Source organism: Xenia sp. Carnegie-2017, unplaced genomic scaffold (assembly GCF_021976095.1).
Source record: "Xenia sp. Carnegie-2017 unplaced genomic scaffold, XeniaSp_v1 HiC_scaffold_23, whole genome shotgun sequence".
Classification (NCBI taxonomy): domain Eukaryota; kingdom Metazoa; phylum Cnidaria; class Anthozoa; order Malacalcyonacea; family Xeniidae; genus Xenia; species Xenia sp. Carnegie-2017.
The window spans coordinates 12,216,162-12,230,082 of NW_025813486.1; the positions used below are offsets into that span (position 1 = coordinate 12,216,162).

Here is a 13,921-nt window from a genome sequence, read left to right on the forward strand (position 1 = left end):
AATACGTGTTAAAGGATGCTGGTATAAATACTGAGGTTTACAGTGCACACAGTACTAGAACTACATCAACTTCTACGGCAAGCGCATTGAATATTACTATGGATACTATGAATGCAGCTACATGGCGTAATGAACAAACTTTTCAAACATTTTATAATATACCAATTGAGGCGAAGATCTTTGGCAATGATCTACTTTCTGCCATTTTTGAGTCATGAAATGTGAAATTTCAATTCTATTATTTTGTTATTTGTTATTGTTCATGTCCATATTGCTTTAAAATCTTACATCACTTCCTAGTGACGTAGAACAGTGGACGAAATAGAAGTAGAAAATTAAACGAGAAATTAATTAAATGAGTTACTGTTCAGGAACTAGGAAGTCACCCATCCAACTATTAACTTTTTTCTTTTCAAATGATGTTAAATACTGCATGCCTCCCAATATGTATGTGGACGTTCGCAAATTTTTTAAAAACTGATCTTGATATCGCGCACTCTATCTTACATAACTTCCTAGTTCCTGAACAGTAACTCATAGAATTTCAATCAAACTTCGACATCAGGTAAGTCTCGTTTAATTTTCTAATTTAGTTTCATTTCATTGATTGTGTTACGCAAGAAAATATTCTGAGAGCATAGTTCTATGATTACAAAGAAGCTTGCCGCCGCTGTTATTTAAATAATGTTATGAGTTATCTGCACTACGTGTAAAAAATTCACTTCTGATTCAAAATCCTCAACAAGTAAACAAGAATTGGAAAGGTTTGACGAGAATATAGCTCTTACAAGCAGTAACTCACTGTATTTTTATGGTTGAGCACTCAAGCGTCGCTTTTATTGTTACCGTGCTTCATTTTAAACAAAGAAATAAAATCAGATGCAACTAATTAAAATCTTTGTCGCGTCTTCTATGTAAACAAGAAAGATCATATTATAAAATTGGAGATGTCTGTGTTTGATGCTAATGGATTCGCTTTATCTGTGGCATTCTTTGCTTGTCTTGCAAGTACTAACGTCGTGGAAGACTTTGTGTTCATCTATTTAAAGCAACTAGGCTATAATGCATTTCACATTGGTTTGGTTCCCATGCTTGGTTTAATGGCACAGTTGATTGGCGTTTCCATATGTTTCCATGGCGTTTCCATATGTTTCCATATGTTTCCATATGTTTCCATTTATCAGACAGATATCGTTTGCGAAAGTGTATGTTATTTATGGCTGCTCTTCTTTTGATACCAACCATATTATTACATTTAATTCCGCAAATGACAAGATTACCATGCGATACAAATGCAAGCAAAAATACAAGTCTCAACGTTCAAAATGAAATGCTGAATTATCTTGAATATCAGCAGCCATCGACGCAAGGAAGAGTGATGATTGAAAACAATTCATTGGCTTTGCAAATTACTAACAGGACCTCATTTGAAAACATAAGCGTCAATTTAAAGAATTACACCTTCTATGGAAAAGAAGTGCATGTTACAGTTGACAATTTTAAGAATTTGCGTTCAAAGAAGAACGTCTCATTGTGGCAAGAAAACAATGAAACTCATAAGAAAATGGAAATTCGTTATAAGGATATTCTGTTGATTCTTTTTCTCGTCGGAATCTTTCAGTTTTTAAAAAGACTAGTTGTTGTAAAACTTACTGTGGCAGCAATTGATCATTTAAGGGAACAAAAATCTAAATTTGCATTTTATGAAGGATGTGGCTCTTTTGGCTCTGGAATAGCTGTTTTTTTTCGTTGCATATCTTGCCGGTCATTTTAAGCACTCGGTTTGTGGAGAACAAAAGCCAAGTTATTATTTTGCATTTATAGTTCCAGCTGGTTTGCAGTGCTTAGCTGTATTGGCAGTACCATGGCTGAAAATTAATTACCAGGAAAAGATCAAAAGCATTAGTTATAAGGAAGCAATAAAACCATTATTAGATCATAAATGCATTTTGCTCTTGACAATTTCTTTGCACGTGGGGGCTGCCACCAACTTTCTATTTCGCTGGACATTTTGGTTCATGGAAAAACGTGGAGGAAACACAACAGCAATGGGTGTCGAAGGATTGATAAGACGACCTATAATCGGAACTTTATGGTACATAGTCGCTGGTTATATTCTTGACGCAGTCGGAGAATACGTTTCTGTGTTAATTGCTCTTATGCTTTTGACAATTGGATTTGCATTCCTTGCACTTATTGAGAACCCCTGGCTCGTAATTCTCGCTGATAATTTTCAGTATGCTGCTTTTGCAATTTTCCTATCAGCTCTTGTGGTGAATTTTTCAAACGTCGGACCAGAAGAACTTTCCACATTCTATCAAGGTCAGAATATACCATTAAGCCCAGTTTAACAAAACAGGAAAGATCGGCTGCGCTTAAAATTTCTTATTTAGGCATGTCTAATAAAAATTTTGTCAAAGTTATTTTCCACGTGGCTGTTAAGAGAACATATTGGACGTAAAGCAAATTTCTCTTGAGCCTTTCGTAAATGATTTTCTATAGGTTTTTGCAACTGCAGGGGCGTACGTTAACTATGAAGTAATGTACACATTTCAAAAATTCTAGTGACAAAAATTTTTAATGCCTCTTAGAAATCAAAATAAATTTTTTTTTTTAGAAACTTAGGTTTCATCAGCTGTTATGTTTTAATTGCCGCAACATTTATTCAATTAAGTTCACGCAAAATATCTTGACGCGCGATCATCACCATTGATGCGTATAACAAAACATCTATATATTTCTCTATATTAATCTATATATTGCCACATGTAAAATTGCATTTCCGTGAATTTCCTTGTGCTGTTTGACGACTATTATAATACACAAATGTAACCACACACAGTTCTCCAGTTTCTCCAGAGTTGAAACTAAAATGTCAAGAGGGGATGAATTTTCTTATATTCAGCTTCGCCCAGCTGATTGTTTTTAGTCTTTAAAATTATTGTCGCCAACAAACGAAAGCCACTTAGAAGTGGCAACAAATTATAGTGCAGCCAAAAGCAGCATGGTACGCGCCTGGATGTCAGTAAAATCTGTGGCAGAATAAGTAATAGAGTGATTATATTGGTTTAAAAACCTACAATTTTGTCGTATTATCTATTCATCCAACTATTAACATGCGAATCTAATTGGTCATTTCACAGTTAATAATAAATAGAGTTAACCTTAATTGGTCAAATTTTATTCATATTCATTTTGGCGTCATTAGTATATAAAGATAAACTTATTAGTAAGTATTCTAGTGTAAAGAAGTATTTTGCTTTCGAATGTTGATCGTCAGTTTCACTTTTTTTAAAGAATTATGAGACAAAGCAGGCCTCCCTAGTCTACTGGCAACTCAACTTTATAATCTTCTTTAAAGCTGTTCTTTGTACAAACTAAATTAAAATAACTTTTTCTCAATGCACGGGGAGTTTATCTAACTTAACTTTAGTTTATTTTATCTTTAAATAAATTAACGCCATGAGTTGGGGCAAGTATAGCCTGAGGTAGGCTTTTCGAGTAAAGAATCAAGTTCATCGTCAGGAATTTGAGAAGCAGGGGCGAAACCTGCACTTTTTGATAGGAAGGGGGGTGGCGTAGCTAGAGGTCGTTCTGCATTTATCAAACTAACGTTTTTTTAACCACTAAAATTTTAATATTTGTTTCTAATGTTAAAAGATATTAGCGAAAACAAAATCAATTTCTAATGCTTCATTTGCATTTGGAAATATCTCATATTACCTACACTATTATTACTTTCCTGCCCGAGATCTGCCCCAATCATTGCCTAAAAGCACAAGGAACGTCATTTACCTGTTTTTGGTCGTGGTGTAGTCAGGCTAGCACGACCAACTTATATATATTCCTAAGCGCTGATTGGCTAGAAAAGCTCGCAGCTTGTTAAAATGGATACAGTCAGCCTTAATTTGGAGGTGCTCTGATTTGGTGAGAACGACCAAAACATAAATTACTATTAATATATAAGGCTGCATTGCGTCGCGCCTATGCTAAGTTGCCGAATATTTACCTTTGGTCATGCCCAAGTTTATTAGCAGGAGTATTTCAAATACTGCCGAAGCATTCGTTGTTTCAATACATTTTTGTGTGTGAACATAGAAATCAATCAAGGAGAGTCAAACGTCGCGCTGAGGCTCATAAACTCACACATATCGTTTCTGAGCTTTGACGAAGGATTGTTCGTTTATGCAATGTTATATTTTGTTCAGTGGGTAATCTAGCCATTTGATTGGTAGATATCATTATGCCTAACATCGATGAATTTTGCCTAAATTGATATCATCTGGAAGCTTTAGTATTGGGCGAGATTTATAAATTGTGTTTGGTCACGAGACTATATATTTTGCCTAACTTGAGCCAAATAAGTCAATTACGGCAGTTGCTAAGCATTGTTTATTTTTATGCACCTTACGCATTATAGGCAAGATTAAACCGTATATACTCTTTTAAATTTTCACACGACTACTCCTGTGTTCGCAAGACGCGCTTTAGTGTGCATAAATGGCTTATTATAACAGCTGCTGTGTATTATTTAAGCCACCTCACGGTTTTAGCTGAATTGTAGTGAAGTAATAAGTACGTAGCAAAATCACGCTCTTGACGTCCAGGACACGTTAAAGAGAACAAACAGTAGGGCTACTCCATTGAATTTTTTCGTGCCACGCATATCTTATAACACATGTGATTACCATACTGGCAGCCAGTAAATTGCATTGTATGACTGGTGATATGGCAAACGGCAGCCAGTTGCACAACAAAGTGGCCCTACTGTGTATTCCTGTACTGTGACCTGGACAAGGCTCTTGAAGTAAATACGTGTAATGTTTTTACTATAATTCATTCGTGTTATGCAGTTATAAATATTAGATTATACATTGTTCATATAATTGGTTATACAATTGCAGGCTAGGTCATAATTTTGATATATGAAGACATAGATAAATATGCTCAATTCATAAGGTTGCCGTTTTACATTAAGCAATAAGCAGTCTGTAATATGGAATTACTTGGTTTTTAATAACTATCAAAACTTCACTTGACTGGCTAACAGGCTTAAGCACTTTTTATATTTCAGTATATAATTTAGGCAAGCATACTTTAGTTTTAATGTTTAATATTCACTTTACTAACACTGGCGGTGATTTTGCTTACTGAATTCCCTTGTTTTTATTTTGTCCATATGTTTAATTTATTTCCTAGCAAACTCTGCATCTTCGACTTTTTTGAGGAAAGTCGTAATAATCCAACTCCTATTAACCATTACTTAGACCTAAGATTTGTATTTAACATATAAAGGGCAGAAGTTGATCATGTAGAAGTTTTCAAAGAATGAAGTATGATTGTAAATGTATTAAGTTTAGCCACAATGGGCTGTATTTGCATAAATGGCTTTGCTATTCACCATTAAAGGAATAATGCATGCTTTCTCTCTTTTGTGCTCTGTACAAATAAATGATAAGTTTTTTGATTAAGCTGTTGTAGCGAAAATAATAACTGTTTACACCTCTCCAATGCAATATGTTCCAGTCATCAAATTGTTGGGTCAAGGTATCGGAAGTGAAGTGGGGTTTTGCTATATTTATTCAGAATTTAATCATTTACTTATCAATAACTATGTAGCATTTAACTTATATGATGACCACCAGTAGCGGATCTAGTGCTCGTCAAAATAAATTATAGCTTCTCAATTTTAAATTCAATTACATTAAAAAAAAACTATTGGTTTTTAATTTCTGAAGAATATAATTGTGCCAATGGATTTGCTTCTAAGGTGTTGAGAATTGTAAAAATACGCCAAAATGTGCTGCAGTGACTTTGTTGAGGTACTCTAAATCCACCACAGGATGACCTTGCTTGCTAGATAACAGATGTGGAAAGTAGGGTAGAGAAATACACCCGTCTTATACTGATTTATTAATAAAATGTGTACATTTCATTTTAACTTAAGCTATTTACCAACCTAAGCTGTCTTTTAGAAAGAGAAGAACATCTTAAAAAGAATTATAAGTATGAACATCAATGAAAATAAATTTTGAGAATTTAGTATAATGCATTAAATATTTCTACCATAAACCGAAATCACAAATCACACATAGCTCTATATAGTACTCGATTTTAATCAAAAGTACATGAACTAACACTAATTGTTGGATATTTGGAGTGCAATCATTATGTTGTGGTGGTAATGTGTTATAATTTTATGGAATGGTGTAAGAAATCACATATAAATCTTACAAAACACTTTTCTTTTTTGAAAAGTATTCATGTTATTGGCTATCCATAGCGGCTTACTGCTTAATTTGTTTGTAAAAGTAAAAGGGTGTGTTGGATATCAGATTTGCTCAAGTGTGTACTCATTAATTTCAGTATGTTGTCATCGTTTTCATTGATAAAAGCTAACAACTAAAGTGCATATTGATAAGCCATACAAGTCAGCAAGACTGTGTAGACTTACATACTTAAATTGCCTGACTTCATCAATTTTCATTAACATATGACATGCGTCGCATGTATGACTTCATATGTCTTAATTGCGTATCTTTCAATCTGGATCTAAGGCAGTTTTTAACAATCTTAAGTTTGCTGAAACACCTTTCATCATTGGCCACAGACATCGGGGTGTTTAGCAATGGCTAATACGCCTTGCACTACGGTGGAAAGACTTTTTTGTGTTTGAAAGCGAATAACGCAACGTCTTGAACGGATTTGGGTTCTGATTTAAGTTGTGCATGATGATGCACTATTATTAAAAATACCCAACTCAGACAGGAATATTCCAGCATCAACATCTTTTACCACTGGTGGAAAAAGAGTGCACATTTCATTCACTGTTTCAGCCTTTGGTCTTTTTTGCGACAGTTGTAAGCTCTCTCTAAGAGGTTTTATCTGGTCGATGCAAAACGTTAATATTATCAAAATAGTCGATAATAAGAGAGTCTAGACAGGGGCGGATCAGTCATAAAAATACACGTACCAGAGTACCAAGTACATTTTCTTTCGGTGGAAATATTTAAATGATATTACTGTAATTATTTCAGAAAAATTGCCTATTCGTTTGCATAGCTTTCACGATCGATGATGATCAGTGTATTCCTCCATTACGTCTATTCCTACTATGTTTCAAATACAACTCATGCACGCCTCTATCTCCGAGTCTAAACCGTTCTTGTCACTTCGAATTTGTTTAAGGTTTTTTGCTGTAGCATCAATAAGGTTAAGTGCATCTACTATATTTAGCTCCATCGCCTGCAGCTGTTTAATTAGGATTTTGGTTTTTGTCATTTTGATTTGCATGATCATAAGCGCAAAAAGAAGGTTAAAACAAAGAAATTTCTGTCTTATTTTCCATCGCCTTTAGCCCTTACTTTTGATTCTACGTCTCGGGCAATAATAATTCACAATAGCATGTGGTATTACCTTATAACTTATCCAGATAGCAGCAATAGACTCGGAATTGTAAACCCCTTTCTTAAAGTTTAAATTGCTTTCAACTTCTTTGCAACTTTGTTCCATGACTATATTTCATTTTGTGCTTTGGCTAGAAAACACATATACGTTTTCTAGAGCGTCGTACATTAATGCAATTATTAAGATATGTTTGCAACAATGTTTGAAATGCAAGCGTATCTACATTGATTTCATTTTCTATTAAAGATTTTATGACATCTTTAGCCGTTCCAGCACCAGTTTTATCAAGGTTTTCTTTCATTTCAACCAATCTTTTGATGGGATACCCATCTGGTTGGCATACCTTACAGCAACGATAAGCTTGTCTACTGAATTCGATGTATCAAATGTAGGGTCTGCAGACACAGAAAATATACTGGCTGACTTAATTTCAGAACGAATTTCATCCCTCATAGATTGAGCCAGAAAATAAAGCATCTCATTTTGTGCCTCTGAGCTTGTACATGTTGTACTGCATGGCATGAGGCACTGATTGTCAAGCCATAGATTGAGAACAGGACAATGTCTTGAGAGGAAATTTACAATCTGAATGAAATTTCTGTCCTTGTCAACGCCGCCTCCTCTAAAGTGCAAGCCACATCAAAAAGAATCAACATAGTTTCCTTGTTTTTTCTTCATCTGATTTCTCTTCGATTAATATTTTTTTCATTTTCGCATTCATTATAACAATAATTTGGCCAGATGTTATTGGGAAATAAGCAAAATCAGCTAGAGCAGCTTGATGATATTTTCTACTGAAGTGCCTATGAAGTTTTCCATTCCTGTTTGCACAAGTGCTCCATATTTTGTTCCATCATCGCACACCGTTTATCTATTGCGCTTTGTTGATAACAATTGCACGATTTTTTATAAGTTTCACAGACAAATCTTGTGCTTTTTTGCTATTTGCTTCGTGTTTTCTGAAATGCACTTCTTGTTTATGTGTTTATCAAAATCTGTTATCATTTCATCGACATTCGAACACTGATAAAGAAGTTGTGGTCGAATTCTTAACTGTCCTGCAAAAGTGATCCATGCAAAATCTTATTAGTTATCTGAATCACAGTTTGGTAATTTTTCACTGTGTGCAGCCTAAACGTATAAGGAGATTGTGAAAGAAGACGCATGCAATAAAGTAAATACAAAACTCTGGTCTAAAAAAGACATAAATTAAAGAAGTGTCATTCTCATCAAATAAAGGGTCTTCAATAGCCATACAATGTTCCACTTCTTCAATGTAAACGGCTTTTCCGCATTAGCACATGAGTTCAACTCTTCTTTGTTTTTTTCTTCATGCACGGTTGTTTTATTTATCTCTCTAAGACTGATGCTAGTTGTCTGTAAAGACGTCATATTTTTCTAGACATTCGTTTAAAACAGAATTTACGAAACATGTCCTTTGCTATTGCTCTTTTATGGATTTCGAAACAAATTCTAACTTACATTGCACGAAGCAAAGGAGAGTCTTGTTTTGTAACTTATTGACGATATTGATAATTTTCCCTTTCCTTTGTGAGTTAAATTATTATATTAAGGAGAATTATCATTGAACATTTCAATCATGCATGCTGAAAACTTAATTTTTCGTCGATACGCCTTTTTTTTTGCTCTTGATAGCTTTGGAATTTTCTGTTATAATCACCATAGATACCAATCACATTTACACTTTTTCTGATTTCGGGTCTCATGTTAAAATGATTTCTGTTTGCTTGTGATTACTTATCATCCATCCTTGACTTTCCTTGTTTGTAAATATAAACTATACTAGCACAAATTACTTACTAAAAAACTTCATTCAATTTAAATCATCTAAACTTTATCTTCGTGTTTGCTGATATAAAAACATAGTATGGTGATTCCACTTATGATATAAAAACTTCAATAATTTCACTTTCAACTTTAATAAAGAAAACAAAAGATTGATACTGCTGGCAAAATAGAATTTTCATGGAAAGCTCTTAATTAAAACTGGAACAGTGTTTAGTTTTGTAAATTGCCCTGCAAACTCAATCATTACATTGAAGCGATAACATTTTGGGGGGGGGGGATAATCACCATCATTCCCCTCCTTAAATTTTGCCCTTGCTGAGGAGAAAACGTGAGATGGTTGCTATGTTTTTTAGCATTCGCTATGTTTTTGGGCATTAGATAATGAGTACAGTACAGACAATCAAATTAATGCGTAGAATACTAGAATAATTTTACTGAAGAACAAACAAGTTTATTTAGCTATATGTTTTGCGTTTTGCAGAAATGAATATGAAATTAACGTTTAATTGTATGTATCTAATATAAAAAAATTTTCTGTGAATCCCACCAACGTTTCAAAACACTTAGAAAGAGCAATAGTATAATTTATCGGAAACAATACGATGTATGAAACCAGTCTTGCACACCGAAAATTCCAAAAGTCGTAAAAATGAACGTTCTTTTCTACTTAAGATTATATATTTTTGTCTATGCACATAAACTCATACAAAAATGTCTCTTTTCTTAGGAGTGGCAAGTCTTAGTTTTAATGGCGTTGGTAAAGATATCGGTTCATTGATGACTGGCTATTTTTTAAACGAATATGGCATCAAGAAAACTTTGTTCGGGATATCTGTTGTCTCTCTTATATTCTTTGCTGTTTTTGCAATTTACGCTTCAACAAGTGCTTATGACTACAAACGTTTAGGAACACAAGAGGGAGTAGATAGCGACGATGAGACAGGGAAGCCTGATTGAAACTATGTTTACTATTGTAATGAAACACAATTTTGTTGATATGAAAACAACATATGTGCCATTTTTTTCGTTATTCCTCTTGTAATTCAAAAGACGAGAAGATTGATTCCACTATTTTATTGGTTTAGTCAGACGGAGATCTTTGCTTTTTGTCTGTTAGAGGTTTTTGGCGTTGTTTAAAACTTTTGACACATCAAAACGTGGTCGTTGATAACGTGCTTGATCTTAAGAAGAATAAAGCACGTTGTCGGGCATTGATCTTTGATTTTAGCTATAAACGTTTTCATTGAAAGTTTGTCTGAAGGATGCATTTGTACTGTTTTCTTTTATAATAAAATATGAGCATTAATAACTGCGTTAAGTGGGCGAGGAGTTGTAGTTGGTTTGACTACTAATCATAGCACCTTTTTATCATTGAATTCATGGAACAACTGACAACTGACTGATATACTTTCATGTACATAGGCTAGTACTTCTCTGATTGAGATGTGTCTGCATGTCCTTGCTCAATAGTTTGTATTCAATAATATTGCCTCATCTGTCATATTTGGAAATTCTGAAACAAATACAACATCATGCCGAGCCAGTTTTTATGACAACTCCATGTAGTTTATCAATTTTATTAGTTACATGGCAACTAGTTTTAATTTCCATACAGTTCAATATAACATATCTATTTCATGTTTTAGTATTATGAGATTTTCTCAATCATTTATGCTTACTATTGTCACAACGTTGTACAAATCTTACCTTTATTTCATGTTCTATTTCGAAATTTTTAGCCTTACACACAGTGCTTAGAAGGCTGGAGGGAAAGAAGTTGATCCAACAACGAAATAAAGAAAAAAAGTTAATGAAAATGTAAGCTAAAGAATTATTTCTACAATAATTTAATTATCGTCATTTATTGGTGTATTTAGTCACGCAATTAAAGGTGCTTTAGTAATGCAATAAACAGTGGAGTAGCCAACCGTCTATTTATTCTTGCTAGTTGCATTTTCCTTTATATAATTTTGCTGAAGACAAAAATTTCTTATTTTCAGAACGAAACAAAGTTCTTGGCCGCCTGTTCTAATGACAATAAAAAAGTAATAATTTTTAATTCATTTGCAACATACATACATTTATTATCAAGACTACGTTTACACAACTTGGGATCGGCCTAAAAACGGCGCTAAAAGGTAACAGAACCCAGTCGCACGCATACTGCACTGGAGCGTTACGATACAACCACACTTTCTAAACGTGGTTGAACGAAAACGGAACGCTACGCAGCATTGTAAGAACACCTAGCTGTTAATATTTTGCTACACTTTAAATACCAGTTCTCTTCAATTCGTCACGCATTGTGGCGCATACTTGAAAATAGTGAATATTTTATGTTTTGGAAAGCTTTTAATGACAAATTGTCAAATTCCTCTGCAATTTATGCTAATCAATGTTTTTTTCATGATTTATGACCTAGAAATACAAAAATCTAGCAATGTGTAAACGAGAAATGAAGTCTTTAACACACCAATGAATTTTGACAGCAAGAGAGACATTACGTGTATACACACTTGCAAAACTGTAGCGGAATTCAAGCAAATCAGTGCAAACGCAGGTAAATTCTGCTCTGTAGTTTAGTAGTGTAAATGTAGTTATAAGCTTAAAAAGGCTTAATATGACGCTAAATTTGTTTTTGCGACTTTACATGATTACATTTACTAAAAAGTTATGAGCAATTATATATCTAACTAAAATTGATTAAATTTTACCATACTAATGCCGATGCAAATTGATGCAAAATAATAGTCAAATTGAAGAAAGGATGAGCAATTTCTTGTTTTGTGAGCTCCATATAAACGAAAAGTAACTAATATTAAAGCATTTCAAGATTCATGCTTAGCAAAATAAGAATTTCTTACCCTACAGAGCAACATTTATTATTATATGGAGCTCACTGGGAAACAGACATCTTTTGCTCAAACTAATTGTTTTTAAGATCAACATGGTTTAGTTGAGCTCTCGTCATCCGATGAAAAGTCATCCCTATCTTCTTGCCAATCAATGCAACAGCTTTTCTTTTTGTAGTGATCAAGTAACGCTAACCATACTCCATCACGGCGTGCACTCATTAAATTAGCATTTCCTTAAAACAACAACAAAAAAGTTAAGAAATACAAACGGTAAATTAGCTAAAAACTGTGTTCCGTATCACATCGAAAATGCACTTAAGAAAGGAAAGGAAGCTCCATTTTTCAAGGCAATGATAAAATGTAAAATTGATTTAGCTCAATATCAAAATAATTTTAGTACAACACTGTAGAAAAAATTAACAAATCACGTACGAAGCTATCGCACATTTTTAAAAAATTCACTTATTAGTGAGAAATGCTGCATGTAAAAGATATGTATTCATATATAATTCATATTAACAAAATAACACATGTTACGGAAATAAACTAACCTATAATCACAAGACCTTGTTTTGCTCTTGTTAGAGCAACGTTTACTTGATTTTCATCCATTACAAAACCAACATTTTCACTAAGCCATGTTTTAGATGGGTTAAACTCAATGTCACATTTTGGTAAAGATCTTACTAATGACAATATCACGTAATCCTTTTCACTTCCTAATTAAAAAGAAAAAATAGCACTAAATAATGCATATACCATTGAATTAAAATACATGGAACGCTACCACAAGCAAATAATTGAAGCCATATCTTACGCCAGACACGCGAGATTTTACCCAAGACACGCGTGTTTAGTGTTTCGAGATTCTCTCGCGGAGTGATAATTGGTTGACTACACACGCGTGTCTGGGGTAAAATTACGGCTTCAAAAAATTATTTGGGTTTTCTATTACAGGTAGCGTTCCATGTGTTTTAGTTCAATGGCATGTACTGACTACACTAATGACGAAAAAAGACTAGAACAAGCAACTATATATTTGCAGTAAACAAATTTTGAAGCCACCGCCGCCGAATTTTTCTCGAATGTCATGAAAATTTTTGAAAATTCGGCCAAAAGATTACTTTGTTTTCATAACAAATATTTTTACTCTTTAGATGTTCCAAGGGCGTCGGAATTAGGGGGTCCAAGGGGTCCAAGACTTAAACTTCCGAAAAATAACACAAAAAGTGCCCCTTTCAGCAAAAAAATTTCAATAGCGATATTAAGTTTGTCAAATCGTTCCATTTTTATTGCTATTTAAAATTGCTATTAAAAATGTTTCTTTTAATGGACCTTGTCCGTCGCTCGAAAAGTCTGGAACGACTTACCTTTTTTACGTCATGCAAGGGATTCCTCAATAAAAAATATTTATACCAACTACCTTGGATGACGTCAGAATTTGGCTATACCTAAGACTTCATGCCACGATGGACAATATCCATTGAAAGGCAACTTTAAGCCTCCATAACAAGAAGACAATTTTACCTAATTGAAAAATTTTTCTTACCGATATGTTAGATATTACATTAAATTTTGATATCGCTAATAGAAATACTTGCTGATAGTGGCACTTTATTGAGAAGTTTGTCGAGAAAAGTGCCTTAGTAAATTTATCATTCTACACCAAATAGTCATCTTAAAGAATTTGGCAAACTCGCACTCAAAGGAAATTATGTTACTGTTTAGTAATTAGCAATACACTCGTCGTATAGCTATATATTTTCAGTATTTTTCACCAGTATTAGCTATAATTAAAAAGAACAAAAACGACTAACTATCACGCAGGGGAAGAAGAATCCTTTTCCTCC

At 33.7% G+C, this 13,921-nt stretch overlaps 2 protein-coding genes across 3 annotated transcripts in view; one reads left to right on the forward strand and one right to left on the reverse strand.

Annotated features, from left to right (window-relative positions):
• The first annotated feature begins 1,152 nt into the window (after positions 1-1,152).
• LOC124447622 lies at positions 1,153-10,534 on the forward strand. Its single transcript, XM_046998585.1, has 2 exons — positions 1,153-2,322; positions 9,944-10,534. Exons 1-2 carry the CDS (start codon positions 2,019-2,021, stop codon positions 10,171-10,173), a joined length of 534 nt encoding a protein of 177 aa, XP_046854541.1. The 5' UTR covers positions 1,153-2,018; the 3' UTR covers positions 10,174-10,534.
• Positions 10,535-11,242: 708 nt separating this feature from the next.
• The window catches only part of LOC124447621, an 81,329-nt gene continuing 78,650 nt past the window's right edge, over positions 11,243-13,921 (reverse strand). For both annotated transcript variants that reach the window (XM_046998583.1, XM_046998584.1), the window contains 2 exons: positions 12,623-12,790; positions 11,243-12,304 (listed from right to left, as the gene is read on the reverse strand). In XM_046998583.1, the coding sequence (XP_046854539.1) occupies positions 12,159-12,304; positions 12,623-12,790 (314 nt within the window). In that variant the 3' untranslated portion in view covers positions 11,243-12,158. The remainder of the gene's footprint in view (positions 12,305-12,622; positions 12,791-13,921) is intronic.

Coding starts and splice junctions, on each gene's coding strand:
- LOC124447622 (XM_046998585.1), top strand. CDS start 2,019: ATGGAAAAACGTGGAGGAAACACAACAGCAATGGGTGTCGAAGGATTG. Junction 2,323..9,943: donor ACTTTCCACATTCTATCAAG/GTCAGAATATAC, acceptor CTCTTTTCTTAG/GAGTGGCAAGTCTTAGTTTT.